This window comes from Medicago truncatula, chromosome 7, assembly GCF_003473485.1.
Source record: "Medicago truncatula cultivar Jemalong A17 chromosome 7, MtrunA17r5.0-ANR, whole genome shotgun sequence".
Taxonomy (NCBI): Eukaryota; Viridiplantae; Streptophyta; class Magnoliopsida; order Fabales; family Fabaceae; genus Medicago; species Medicago truncatula.
The window spans coordinates 29,820,079-29,835,674 of record NC_053048.1 but is presented as its reverse complement, the minus strand read 5'-3'; the positions used below and the strand labels follow the sequence as shown (position 1 = coordinate 29,835,674).

At 30.9% G+C, this 15,596-nt stretch overlaps 2 protein-coding genes across 2 annotated transcripts; both read right to left on the bottom strand.

The window, feature by feature from the left end:
* Nucleotides 1-5,215: 5,215 nt before the first annotated feature.
* LOC25498609 (uncharacterized) lies at nt 5,216-6,907 on the bottom strand. Its single transcript, XM_013593540.1, has 4 exons — nt 6,565-6,907; nt 6,272-6,450; nt 5,423-6,121; nt 5,216-5,308 (listed from the first exon to the last, which is right to left on the bottom strand). Exons 1-4 carry the CDS (start codon nt 6,905-6,907, stop codon nt 5,216-5,218), a joined length of 1,314 nt encoding a protein of 437 aa, XP_013448994.1.
* A 3,118-nt stretch (nt 6,908-10,025) lies between these two features.
* On the bottom strand, nt 10,026-11,473 carry LOC112416648 (uncharacterized). The gene is made up of 3 exons (XM_024770940.2): nt 11,453-11,473; nt 11,207-11,350; nt 10,026-10,742 (listed from the first exon to the last, which is right to left on the bottom strand). Exons 1-3 carry the CDS (start codon nt 11,471-11,473, stop codon nt 10,026-10,028), a joined length of 882 nt encoding a protein of 293 aa, XP_024626708.2.
* Nucleotides 11,474-15,596: the final 4,123 nt, after the last annotated feature.

The following is a 15,596-nucleotide window of genomic DNA, read 5'->3' as shown; positions in this document are numbered from 1 at the left end:
ACAATGCCATATAGAATGAAGTAACAATCAATAAGAATCATTCAATCACATGGATGGACCAACGATTCAATTCACCATACCATGTTGGTTTTATCATCATTGATAAGCAAGAAGAATATTATGGTGTGTGGGTTTATCATTATTGTTACGTCAGATGGAACTTTCCCTCATTAACCCCTCCTTAACTTGAGATACTTATGTGGCCCGTTACCTTGATGATGAAAAAAAAAATTCCCATCAAAACATAATATTTTTTTAATCCACGTGAGCTATGCTCAGTTGTTAGGGACATGTATTGTTATATGTAGGGGTTGATGTTTGAATCCCGATCACCTCACTTAAAAAGGGTAAATTCTAACCATTAGGTTACCTGACCTAAAAAAAAAAAATTTTATAAAAGTTTTTTTATAGTATTTAATATTGTTATTGTGATTGTTCTTTCTGTTGTCGTTGATTATTTATATTTCAATATGATTTAACTGTTTTCTAATTGATAATATAAATTAGACTATAAAAATGAGTAAAGTTCTAGACCAAAAAAAAAATAAAAAAATGAGTAAAGTTGTTTAAATGAAGGAAAAAAAGAAAAAATATATCCAGCCGAAAAGAGCGTACCCTTTTTGTATATTACTTGCATCAAGATTGCAATAACGTGCTTGTATTTATGTTATTATTGTTAAGATCATAATATGATAAAAAAAAATAAAAATAAATGGTTAATAGGTCTTTACCCTCCTATAATATAGGTCATTTTCGATTTTCCTCCCGTAAAATTTTTATTTTGATTTATCCCCTGTAAAATATTTTTGTTTTGATTTACCCCCTAATAGGCCAAACAAAAACGAAAATTTCTTGAAAAAATAAAATAAAATAGGTTTTTGTTTGGCCTATTAGAGGGTGAATCAAAAAAATATATTTTATAGGAGGTGAATCAAAATAAAATTTTTACAGGGGGAAAACCATAAATGACCTATATTACAGGGGGTAAAGACCTATTAACCCATAATTAAATGAATGATAGAATTGAAAGAAAAAATGATACATTAAAACTCAATATTATTTAGTTAAAATAAGGTTTTTTTTATTAATTTTCAAATATTGTTCTTATTGTTATGAATTATTCTTATTTTTATAAGAATTAACAAATTTTTAATTGATAATTTTCATAATATTACAAAATTAATAAATTAGTTTAAATGATAAATAAAAAATGGAGAAATAATCAAGCACAAAAAGGATTTGTTCATTTCTAAACCCTAGTTGTTATCATTTTCATTCTTCTTGATTTACCAAAAAAAATGATTTATGGACAATTTCAACTTAAAATCACATATCCAAATTGTTTTTCTTTGATCTCTTAGTTGCATAAGTCATTTATATATATTTTTAATTTTCTTTCATTTGTTTGCGTGATTTCATCGTCTTAACACGATTTTGATTGTTTTGATTTTCTATGTGATATATTAAATACACAAATTTTCATAAATATTTATTATTTATGGTCTTTAAAGAGTGTTTGGAGACATATGTTAGATTTTCCTTTGTTTTAATTTTTTCTTGTTTTACATAAATATAAATGAATAACAAAAAAGGCCTATTCTCTCTCTTTCCCCACTGCAATCTAGGTCTAGTCTTGGAAATACCTTTTTCCCTTGTTCTACGTACTCCATCTTAACTCCATCCAAACAGGTGTGTGCCTATCTTTATAACTCTTTTGTTTCTATTTGTCTCATTTCTCACTGTATCCAATGGCTTTATTCTTTATTTGAACACAACATTTTTGCTGTGAGTTAAAATCCCACATTATATATAAGAGAAATTGTTGAGCAATATGTAAATGTTATGACCAATATATACCAGTCTTAAAGTTTTGTGTGAATATGTGATATCTTTTTTCAATGTATCGATCTATAAAAAGAAGCTAGATAATAACCACATTAAAGTGAATTTGCAATATCATTATCTATGAATGCTTTGAATGGAAGTCTTGCAATATTACATTCATTTGAAACACTTTTTCTCAAGTTTTGCATATACCTTTATATTTCTCCTTTGCTACTTGTTACTGTTACAACTCAAACGGAGGAGCAAGTTTCATTGCTAAAATAAGCACTATTGAAAGCATCTTTTCCAATTTGTACTTATTGCTCTCAAACATGTGAAGTGAACCCTCCAAGTATTGCTTTGTATGCATTTGTTAAATAAATAACAATTTCAACATTGTAAGCATCTTTTCCAATTTGTACTTAACACTTTCTACAAGTTACTTTTAACAGCCAATATATACCTAATTCAAATGTTCCATCCAAGAACCTTCAAATTTAAAAACAGTAAAAAAGTGAACTTTTAATCCTGTTATGCATATTGTTATATATGATTTGTAGTGTTAATGGAACAACTTTGTTTATTGTTTTTTTAAAAGTTCTACCTCCGTCTCTAAATATAGGATTCCCTTAAGTTAATCGCGAAAATTTAGAAACTTTGTTGTCTTATTAAATTTGTTGAGTGTTGACCATTGTATTATTTTAACTTCAGTAGTGATGCATTTTACTTTTTGTATATTTGTGTCGTTGAAACTTCTGGTGAACAAAGAGACAAACAAAGTCTTGTTTGCCGAGGCAGGGAAAGATTTTGTCGACGTTCTATGTAGCTTCTTAACTTACCATTAGGAACATATGTCATTACACTTCATCACATATACCACTTCATCACATATTTTCACTTTGTAGTTATTCAATTTTTTCTGTTGAAATGATGCTAAATAAGTGGCGAGTATCCTCGTTAACTTACGAGTTACGAGCCAAATTCGTGCAATGCTCTTAAGTTTTCTATTCCACTTTTTGACTATATGTCATTAACTTTATATTGTTTTGTAGTCTAAACAGATGTTGGATCTATTAAAATATTATTTGCTCTCCAAAGTCTTCTTTGACTAATATGTTCTTACGAAAGAAATCAATCCTTGAAGGGACAATTTTTTCCACTAGTGATGTTCCAAACAATAGTAGAAACCAAATCAAGCTGAAATTGTTTTTGAGAAAAACAGATGGTAAGATATTGTTTCCTCAAGGGGAAGAAAATTTTGCTGACTTAATTCCTCTTCAGTTTTATCACATTTCCTTTGGAGGGAGTTGTACGCATGCTAGGAGGGAATTCTTCTCTTGGCAGCATAGATTCTTTGTACAAGAGCATATCTGATTTGGATGGATACAAATATTTCATGTCGGATGAAGTAATGAGCAGGCTTATATATTGATCCTTGTATTATCAAGCAGATATTATCAATTAAGTATCATTCATGATCAATTATGTATAACTTCTGGATTTAGGGTTTACAATATTCTTAAATGAAACTTGTACAAGGTTGAAATTAGTTGATCCCAAATCATCTAAGGATAATCAAGAAAAGGTTATGTCAAGGGACCTGCGTTGTTCATGGTTAAAAATGATTTGGTTGTTGAACCAATGTCTCTTAGTTCAGCTTTTTCTCTTCTCAATCGTGTGAAAACTCCGCCTAGTAACTTGACAGAAAAGGTTGTCTTCATTGGTGTCAAGGAGGTATCAAGGGTGCTATGTATGCCTTGTACATTTATATCTGCCTAACTAAACCTTGGTTTATTTTCTTACTTCTCTTATCCCTTGATCAAGTATTAAGAAACCTTACTTTTTGACATTGATGTAGATGCACAATCTCATATAAACAACTATCATAAGTAGGCTTACTCAAAAAAAAAAAAAAAAAAAAAAAAAAAAAAAAAAAAGACTATCCTAAGTAGGCCATTGTAGAACATATTTGAATTTAATCTCATTATATAATGATGTTCGGTCATATCTAAAAATAGACCTACCACATTAGATTTTTTTTCTCTTCTTTTTCATTATACTTTTTGTAGTAGAAAATATAATGCTAATGAGTATCCTAAGAGCATGCAAATCAGTAGTTTCGGTGTCTTAACTGTGCCAAAGACACCATGTGTGAGAACAAGCACGGTATTTCATATTTTGGAAGTGTCCTTCAATGACAATCATTGCCCTGCACAACACAGATGCTTTGTGCTTTGTTGGATTTTAAAGTTAATATAAAATTAAAATTTGACTTATCGTAGATTTAGTAGAACCTTTTAAAATTTAGTATGCCCTATTTTAGAATTTTTATTGAATAATATGAATATTTAGAAAATATAGTTAATTGAGCCAGGATCCGTTGACACCAAATCTCAACCGTGTATTTTTTAATCCAAATGGCACATAATTGTTTCTTAAACTTATTATCGTGAGCCTTTTTCACTTGATTTACTGCTTACCAAACACTTTCCTCCCGATCTGAAAGTTTGTTTGTTCTCTCATATCTCTCAGTTACAGGATTACCTCTATTCATACCTTGTAAAAGTAATTCTTGTTTTTTCTCTTGACTTGAGAAATTGGCCCCAATTTAATTTAAAGAGTTTTCCAATTTATCAAAATCATACAATTAATTATATATATATATATATATATATATATATTTATTTTGAACGATACAACGTCATGAATATTCCTATCAAATTACCATGGTTATCATGAATTTGGTAAAAAAATAATCTTCGGTGCTGCAATTCATGAGGCAAGAGGGAAAGGAGATGTAGACGAAGAATATCATGGCAAACAATGTTTTTAATTTGATTTTTGCAATGACTGAACATTAATAGTGTGTGAGTGAGAGAAATGATACTCACGAAATAGAGACGTAGATTAGCTATGGACTTTTGGATTAAACAAAATACACGGTTGAGATTTGGTGTCAACGAATCCGATAGTGTCAACGGATCCTGACTCTAGTTAATCTGTTTAAACAATTAAACAGTGTAAAATAATATAAAATGTAAGTGAAGTCTATTTAAACCACCAAGTTGGATATCTTGGATGTGTAATCTCTAATCGAACTCTTTTAAGGACTTTAGATACCAAATCAATATAAACACAAGCAATGCAACAGTGACGCGAATATGAAAAACTGCAAATATTGGAAAACTGACGTTACATATAAAAGAAAGGAAAATGAGAAGATGCCATTCAAAATTCAAGACACAATAAAACTAACACATCTCAAGTAAATAACGGTAGAATTCAAAATCAAACAAAATATAAAAAACTGAAAACTTAAAGTTCTTGTATCGTTGTCCATTGCAAACTTTCTCTAATAAACTTAAAACAAACAACAAAATGCATACTTTTCTCATTTCTCCTCCTTAACTTCAGTTAAAAGGTGAGCTAGACCATTTGTAAGTGCAGATGTTGAAGTTAAAGCAGCCTTCAATATGTTGAGAGACTGCAACAAGAAGCAAGGTAAATATAAGTCATTGTTAAATAGTCGACAAATGAACAATTAAAAAGCATTAAAAAGTGAACTAAAGAAAAATCTACTAGCTAGTATCACTCTTACCTCCTTGACGCCAATGGTGACATGCTTTTCCTTCAAATCCTTAAGAGGAGTTTTCAATCGGTTAAGTAAACCTAATGCAGAAATTGGAGACAAGGGTGCTATGGCCAAATCATCAGTAGCAACATACATAGCTGGACCCTTGACATAACCTTCATGACTTGCCATGTTAGAAAAATTTATTCTCTTAAACTTTCCAGCATAACTCTTATCCTCACCAGGTTTGGAAAATTGAACAAAGAGACTACTTCCACTGTAGTACCAATAATATTCATGAACACGACGCTCAAGAATTGGAAATATTTGTTTGCTTAATTTTAAAAGCGGGAAGATGCAAGGATCAACAATCCGGTTCTTGGCATCTTCAGATATGAAATATTTATTCTCATTTAAATCAGCTATGCTCTTGTAAAATCGATTAATGCTGCCCAAATAAATTTTTTCTCCTAATATACGACTAATTCCTCCCAAAGGAATAGTAAGAAAGCTTAAAAGCAAGTCTGCAAAATCTTGTTCCCCTTGAGCACACAAAATCTTGCCATCAGATTTTCTTATAACTAGTTTCAGATTGATTTGGATATTACCACCAATTTCAACATCGTACGAGAAAAACCTGGAAACCTCAAGGGATGGTTTCTTTCCTAAAAAGAAATCGGTCAAAGTAGACTTCGACAACAAAGAACATTTTAACAAATCAAGTACCTATATGAAATAGAAGTAGGAAATTAGCAATCATAATCAATAAAAAATTATGAGAGGGCATTGTAGAGCTAGATATAAAAAAAAGCAATCAAGAGATAGAAAATACAAACAGAAACAATCATTTAGGGAATAGAAATTAAAATGCAAAACCTTTTCTATAGTGACTTTAAGAATCATTTCCTTCACCGAACTTGTGTTTTCTATTCCAAATTCCTGGAGAAGCCCAAAACTTGCGTAGTCAATAGAATTTGGCATGATAATCAGATCATCGGTTATTACAAAAGTAGCAACATCGTTAACAAATCCTTGATCGAATTGTTCAGGAAAAACTAGAAAGGAAATTGAACACCCACAGTAACAATTCTTTATATCTTTATTCATTGATGAGGCAAAATCATGAGTGCAGTAGGAACTCTTGTAGTTGTTACACATGAAGTACTTACTGGGCGGAGTGTCTTCGATGTTAAGTTCAAGAGTGTTGCAATAATCTTCTGCAAAGTTAGTTGGTTTAAGCAGCATTTGTTTGATTGTATGACTACTCATACAATCTTCATCAAGATCAACCACACTTCGATAGAGTGAGTTTAGACAACCAACGGTAACTGGCCCTATGCTAGATTCCTTCTCTACAAGTCTAGCAATGGTTCCTAAAGGCATTGTTAGGAAGCTACAGAGAACATCCACAAAGTCCTTCCCTGCTTCTGCAAACAGTACTTTGTCACCCTTTTCGCTCAACAGAAGTTTTAAGGACACATGCTCTTCTGTTTGAGTAGTGGTAGCGGCCATGGTAAGTTGGTAAGAACTAGCAATTGAGAAATTTGGAGTTTTTATGTTGAGGGTAAGTTTGATAAACGTTTGGAACATTCATATATAAAGGGTCGATAGTGGGATTGCAAATTAAATTCACTTGACTTATATACAGGGAGAGGACATATCTAGTGAGAATAGATAACTTATGTGAGAATTGTGAGAACACTTACCAACCTTTAGATAAAAAATGAATGAACCAGATTAAAAAGCTTCACATGTGTCTCACCCTATTTAATCAATTTTCATGAACCATTACTATTCATCTTCTCCAACCGTAACACCTTTGTTCTCTCACTCACTTCTATCATTCACGTTTCAGTATCTACCTTAACCCTTATTATTCCTTCAAAAGCTCTTCAGATTAAAATCTTCTCACAAAAATCTTCTAAAACCATTGCAATGGTTTTTTATTATCTCAATCAATGTCAGTTATAGACCTTTTTTTTTCAACTACATCAGATTGAAATTAACGCAGCAACTAGAAAACCATGGTGTTTTTCATAAGTCCTCCAAGCTACAGTGGCTTTTCACATGTATTATCAAGCTTAAGCTCAATCAAATTTGTTTGGAAGCTAAATAATTTCATTTTGTAAAAGGCAGAAGAAGAAAAAAAAGGTAGATGTATGAGTGGCTCTTCCTCTTCTCTTGTTGCCATGTCTCTCGATTCATATCCTAAATGTTTAATTTTTTTTTCTTCCAGTCAAAATCAAAGAATGAATCATAGAGAAAGGAGCCATTCTTGTATCATATACAAATTACATAGTGAAGATTTCTTGATAACTTCTGCAAAGAGGGATCTGAAATTTATAACAAATAATAATCTATTCATAAAAAAAGGAATCTGTAAAAAAAAAAAAAATCCATTGATATAGCATTTTCAGTTTGGTGATTCGGTGTTTGTTCATCTTCAACACATGAATTTGCAGAAATTGGCATATGGAATCAGAGATGTGTGGTAGAGCGCAGAAGGAAGAAGAATAATAGTTAAGAAGAGTGAAGGAATTGAGTGAGATTGATTGACACATGTTGTTAAATGAGGTTTTTTAATCTCAGCCAATCAATTTTAATCTAAGGGCTCATAATATATTCTCACATTCTCACATAAGTTACCCATTCTCACTAGATATACCCTCTATACAGGGATATGGAAAGAGAGTATTAATATACAAAGAATAGGTTAGAAAGAAAAAAAAAATTAACATATACTATCTCCGTCCCTAATTATAGGGCCCTTTTTAAAAAATAACGGGAATTAAGATAGTGGATATTTATATTAAATATATTTGTAGTTACTATTGTTTTTACAAATTTATCCTTTAAGAGAGAAAGTTGGTTTATGTTTTCAACATGTTATTTATTGCTGATCGAAGAAAAAGATGAATAATAAATAAGAGCATGTATGTAAAGAAATAATTAATGTAGTTGGAAATAGCAAATGGATCTTATAAAAAGAGACAAAAAAAAATTCTCAAAAGTCTTATAATTAGAGATGGAGATAATAAAATGAACGCATAAGTCATAACATCCACTAACTTTTTTTTTTTTTGAGCAATAATAATATCCATTAACTACTTTTATAAAAATGGGAAAATCTTGTAAAATAAAAAATAAAGGGTAGTGTTAACTTGTACCCTTAGGACACATGTTAAGAAACTAAAAAAAAAATATTTTTTAAAATTTTGTACATTCAATTTATTAAAAGGTTAAAGATAAAATGTAATACACGCATTCCAATAAAATATTTTTATAATTGATTCATTAAGGCATAAGTTAGCATTATTGCTCAGAAATAAAAATGGGAAAATGGACGGATGCAGATTTTAGTAACTGTGAAGTTAGTACGTTTGAATTCTTGGAACTAGTAACCAAAAAAGAATTCTTGGAATGGTTAACTCATAACTCGTTAAAAAGTGTGCTTTAAATATAGTGCTTGACAATGAAGAAATTAACAACACTTAGGGAACCCAAGGGTTGACGATGATTCGTCATAAGGTCGTCTGTGTACGATTTTTATTAATTAACCGGGTTTCAGTTGCGCTTGGAAGCAAATATTCATTGAGCTATATTAATAACATCATACATTGCTTTTCACAACTTAATTCACATCACAAGTGCTTATTTCTATAACTTAATAAAATAAAATCAAATTGTTAATATAAAATAGGAAAATGTTAACCGGTGTCCCGGAGCACTCGTTAAGGATAAGAAAAAGGAAATTGTATAGTAGTTAATGCATTGAAATTGTGTAATTAATTTATAATAAAGTTAAAAACAGTTTCCTTTTATGGTAATATTTCTCTTTTATGGTATGTTTAACCAGTGCCCCGAAAACACCGATTAGCAGGACCCTATAAACTATCATGAAGAGCTTATAGACATGCCATCATTTGCTTTATAAACTATTTCAAACAATCTCACAATTGCTAATACCGGTAGATAAGCTCCAATAAGCAAATTTAAATACAACTAAGTTAATTAGATTAAGGAAAATGTTGCAAGATCTGTTTATATTATGTTTAAATATATTTTCTAATTTTTTTTTAGACAAAATGGAAAATAATAATGTTAAGGAAATAATACTATTATGATATTTTTTTTTTTCAATTTTTTTGTTAATAACACTGAAGGAAAAAATTTATTAGGGAAAATGTTAATTAAAACTGGAGAAAAAAATTGTAAAATAATACTGTTATTTTGAGTTAATTTAAAGAAAATTATTTTTAAAACTGAATAATTAGAGAAAACAGTTTTTTTTTTCATTTTTTTTATTCGAAATTTAAATATATAAATGTTAGATAGATATATGTTGGATGTTATTGAGATGATATTTTAAATTATTATAGAATATATGCAAGTTTTTTTTTTGTGACAAAATGAAATATATGCATGTGTTAATATTGTTTTATTTATAAGCATTTAATTGTGTTATAAAATTAATTTTAAATTTTGTTTAAAATATATTTTATTAGTTAAAATGATTTTTGAAACATTTAATTGTATTTCAAAGTAAACTTTGGGAGGTTTTCCATGCTTCCCGGCACAATATTTATTTTCCTGCACGGTTTGTAATATTTTTTTTTTTACAAGAAGAAATTTATTGCATTTCATTCAAAATAATAGTAGAGATACAAGATGGAATCCTAATATGAATATGGAAACTAGCATGACGCAAAGCCACTCTAGCAAAGCTATGAGCGACTTCGTTGGCTTGTCTCCGAATGAACCTCACATCAGAGGTTACTAAATCAGAAGCTAACAGACGTCTACAATCATTAATAACTGCGCTAAAATTAGAGACACCACTTTTCCTACCATAAAGACTGTCTACCACAGTTTTGGAGTCAATCTCAAAGTCCACAATACCTAGTTGCAGATCACGAACCCAGTGCATTGTTGATAACAAACCCAAAGCCTCACCCAAATCGACATCAAGGAGCGGAGTCATCCATTCAGTCTTGGCTAAAACAAAACGACCTTCTTCATCTCGAATGCAAACACCAATACCAACCCGATTCCGAGCTTGAGAAAAGGATGCATCAACATTACAAGTAAACCTATCGGAACTTGGTTTAATCCACTTCAAATCATTCGGGATGGAAGGATTCTGAGGACTAGGATGTCGAATATTTTGAGCATTCCTCCAGCTAGTAAGAAGAGAACTTGCATGAGCACAAATATCTTGAGTTGTATCAGTGATGTTGTTCCATACCTTATTGTTTCGATGCTTCCAAATACTCCAAAGGTCACACTGAAAGTTTGCTTTTGCTGCTGATCCAGGTGTTGTAGGATAGCAAACACATTGGTTGGAAAGCTGACATTAATATCAAAGACAGCCATCAAAGGGCTCCATAAGCCAGTACGTTATTAAGTACACTTATTAGTGTTTGTGTGACTAAACTTTATTTATATGCATTTAATTGTGTTTTAAAAATATTTTTAATTTTTTTTAAATATATATTTTTAATTAAATTGATTTTTTAACCATTTAATTGTATTTCAAAAACAATTTTTAAAAAAAAATCGATTTTTAAATTAATTTAAATATATTTTATTAATTAATAAAAAATTCCTTTTGATAAATATAATATTTTTAAAAAAAAAATAAGGACCTTTGCCAGGGGTTAAACCCCTCGCATGTCCCTGGTTTTTTGCTGTTCTGACTTGCTTTCCGTCAGTCACTTCAGTCAGAGTCGTAGTTAGAGGTGCAGGAAAGCTGCAGACGAAAGTGAGGGAACATGCTAGGGGTTCTGCCAGGGAGAAAGTCTGGCGATATACCAGGGGTTCAGCCCCTCGTTTTTCTGCCAGGGGTGTAGCCCCTGTTTGCGATGAGTGTTTTTGCGAGTGCGTCTGCCCCTGGCTTTTTCCCTCACAAATGTCGCGTTTCCCAGGGAGTTTGTCCTTTTGACATGGATTTTGCCCCTGGCAAAAGGTAATGTTTCTTATAGTGTTAAATGAATGAACCTAAAAAATAAATTTTGCTTATATTTTGAAACGGAGGGAGTGTAAGCCATTAAGAAGTACGTTTACATCAAACGCAAACATAGCTACTGAAAATATGAGCAACATTTCACATAGAAGCGGAAACTCCAAAAAAACAAAATGAGTAACAATGCAGACACAAAAGTAAAAGAAAGAATAATGAAAACTGTTTCTATTAAGGGAACGTTTGGATTTTGAGAAAAAACAATAGAAGAAGGGAAAATAGAACCTAAACAATAGTAACATGGGGAAGGATAGCAATGAGGAAGACAACAAAGACGATGAAGGTACGAGTCGATCGCATTTTGAGATATAACTCATTTCTTATAAACTTGAGCATTCTATTTTTCATAAAATTCATTATAAATAAGAGTAAATATATCGTAACAAAAAAAAATTGAATAAGAGTAAATGTTAATTTTGGTCCCTATATGTGCGAGACATTGTTGAATACATCAAAATTACAAAAGCATTCTTGAGAATATCTCCTGCTCTTAATTTGATGGATTAATCCGACTAATGGAAAAGCACAGTAAAGTATCAAACTAACAAATCAAAAACTCATTTGAGATTCATATTGACTTACGAGTGGCATGTTTAAGGATGCTTATGTAATTTTCGCTAATTCAAGAACTTTAACAATAACGGTAGACATATTCAATGATTAAAATGACTGTTTACACAATAATTAATCCATTTTCAGTTGTAATTGTCACATCAAAATAAAATATAACTTAAGAAATAAATACACCATTAAATACAAAATATATATTATTTCTAATCAATATTTTTGAAATATCATAAATTTAGAGGGGGAAATAACTAGTTATGCAGGGTAAAAATGAAATTATTTGACAAGTACTTACCACAATATGAAAGAAGGCATTAAAAAGATAAAGTTAATAGCCATCTTCAACTGTGGGTCCTATTATGAACCTCCAACCCCAAGAATATGGAAAAAGCGGCTAAGGCATTGAGAATGAATGGTAGCATTCTTTTGTTACATTGTTTCCATCCTCCCTTCATTCTTCTCAAAATAACCGTGACCCAATATATAACCGACATGGGTTTCCGAACGATGGGAATGATATGTGATTATATATTAACATATGATCACATATCATTCCTATCGTGTGATGGCGCATGAAGTTTAGATATTGAAAATTACAATTATTTTGAGAAAGATAGAGAGGAGTATGGAGGCATTGTAACAAAAAAAATGTTGTCATTGTCGGTGATCAAACATTATGTTTGATTATGTTAGTATAAAAATGGAGGGTAATTTATACTATCATTTTCAAACATTACAAAGCATCTTCGAATGTGGCTTACCATGAGAATTTCAATTTCTTCAAGGTTACAGCTTCAGCACAGAAACAGAAAAGTAAACATTGTCATCATATATATGATCTGATTAAGAATACTATTTTAGCTATGTTACTATAATCTGATTGAAACACATGCCCTTCTCTTTTTTCTTCTTTCAAATATAATTTTTTTCCTAGATGCATAGTTTATGAGGCATTTGATTGGAGGAATGTGATATGGTAAAGGGAAAAGTCAAAATGATCCACCGGAACCTTCTCAATCGTTCACTAGGCCAGCACCGCCACCACATATGTCATTTTCCCAAGCTACAGTTTTGATCTTAAAATTCAGCTCAATTTGGAAGAAAAAGATTGACTGTGTATTGACGTCGTTTCTTTTCTTTGCAGTTTCTTGATTAGATATATATCACATAGGTCTTTATTTTCAGGTGCAACATACAAAATATTCGAATCAAGCGTTCATGGTAAGTTGGTAAGAACTAGCAATTGAGAAGTTTGGAGTTTTTATGTTGAGGGTAAGTTTGATAAACGTTTGGAGCATTCATATATAAAGAGTCGATAGTGGGATTGCAAATTAAATTCACTTGATTTATATACAGGGATAGGGAAAGAGAGTATTAATATACAAAGAGTAGTTTAGAAGAAAAAAAATCAACATATAAAATGAATGCATAAGTCATAACATCCACTGACCTTTTGGTTTAATTGCATTTTTGGACCCCTATCTTTCTAAAAGTTGTTGTTATGGACCATTAACTAATTTAAATACAAAACAGTCCCTTGTGTTTTGATTTTTTGGCAGTTTTGGATCTCCAAGGCAAAAAAAAAAAAATTGACACGTGACACCTCACTTAGGGTGTCACGTCAACGTTGACCGAGTTAACAATGAACTGGGGTCCAAAACTGCCAAAAAATCAAAACATAGGGGACTATTTTGTATTTAAATTAGTTAGAGGTCCACAGCCGCAACTTTTAGAAAGATAGGGTCAAAAGTGCAATTAAGTCTTCTTTTTTTTAGCAATAATAATATCCATTAACTACTTTTATAAAAATGGGAAAATCTTGTAAAATAAAAAATATAGGGTAGTGTTAACTTGTGCGTAGTGTTAACTTGTGCCCTTAGGACACATGTTAAAAAACTTAAAAGAAGAAATATTTTTTAAAATTGTGTGCATTCAATTCATGAAAAGGTTAAAGATTAAATATAATACACGCATTTAAATAAAATATTTTTATAATTGATTCATTAACTTGTACCTTAGAAGACACAAGTTAGCATTTCCCAATAATAAAAATGGGAAAATGGACGGATGCAGTATTTTAGTAACTGTGTGAAGTTAGTACGTTTGAATTCTTGGAACTAGTAACCAAAAAAGAGTTATATTTTTTTTGGTCTTAGATGAAGTGGTAATCCACTGAAAATAAACTCACACACAACTGTGAGGTCCCGGGTTCGAACCCGGGTTACGACGTCCGGCCTTGCAATTTCGGTATTTGCCAGTTGAGCTAGGACTTCTAGACAAAAAAAGAGTTATATTAATAACTCATAACTCGTTAAAAAGTTTGCTTTTAAAAATAGTGCTTGACAATGAAGAAATTAACAACAGTTAGGTAACCCAAGGGTTGACGATGATTCGTCATAAGGTTTGTATACCATTTTTATTAATTAACCAGGTTTCAGTTGCGCTTGGAAGCAAATATTCATTGAGCTATATTAATAACATCATACATTGCTTTTCACAACTTCATTCACATCAAGTGCTTATTTCTATAACCTAAGATAAAATAAAATCAAATTGTTAATATAAACTAGGGAAATGTTAACCGGTTCCTCTGGAGTACTCGTTAAGGATATGAAAAAGAAAATTGTATAGTAGTTAATGCATTTCAGTATAATTAATTTATAAAAAAGTCAAAAACAGTTTCCATTTATGATAATAATTCTCTTCTATGATATGCTTAACCAGTGCCCCGGAGACACCGATTAGCAAGACCTTATAAACTATCATGAAGAGCTTATAGACATGCCATCATTTGTTTTATAAACTATTTCAAACAATCTCACAATTGCTAATACCATTAGATAAGCTCCAATAAGCAAATTTAAAAACCCCCACATTTCCCTCATCGCTTTGCCTAAAAAAATTTAAATAAGCATGTCCTTTTATGTCATTTTATATTTATAGTCACTTTAACAGTTAATTTTACCAAACATTTTTAATTTTAATCAGCTAACTTTTCAGCTATAAGTTATCAGCTATCAGCCATCAGCTAGCTTATAACTTTTTTTTACCAAACACACCCTAACTAGTTTTGAAAAGTTTTAGGAGCTAACAGCGGCCCATGATCTTACTGCACAGAATCTCCAACTAGTTATTCAGATTATTTATTTGTACCGAAAAATCAGTCTGAAATCAATTTGATTGATTGTTCGATTTTTATTTTAGGCAAATAAAGATTTAAATAGAAAATGATAATGATTGAAAATCAAAAACCTATTTCCCTCGTAAACCATTACTTACTTCCATCGCTGAGTCTCCTTTCCCAACCCTCTCATAACAGGTGCCGCCTCACTGTCTCTTTTTCTTTTTTAACCATTTTTTTCTACAATAATTTTCATTATTCTTTCTTCCCTTTGTTATGGTTTCATGTTAACTACTTTATGGATTTGGATTGATTGACTCTTGTTGGTTGGGATTGGCAGCAAAAATAGGTTAGACGGATCTAGGTTTTGCAAGGTTAAATCCAAGCCCTAGCGGCCTGTAGCATATCATAGACTTTTTTAGGTATAGGTTTTTTTAGGTCCCAAGCTGGACTTTTCGAAAGCCTAATATTAAGATTAAAAGCTTCGGTTTGGT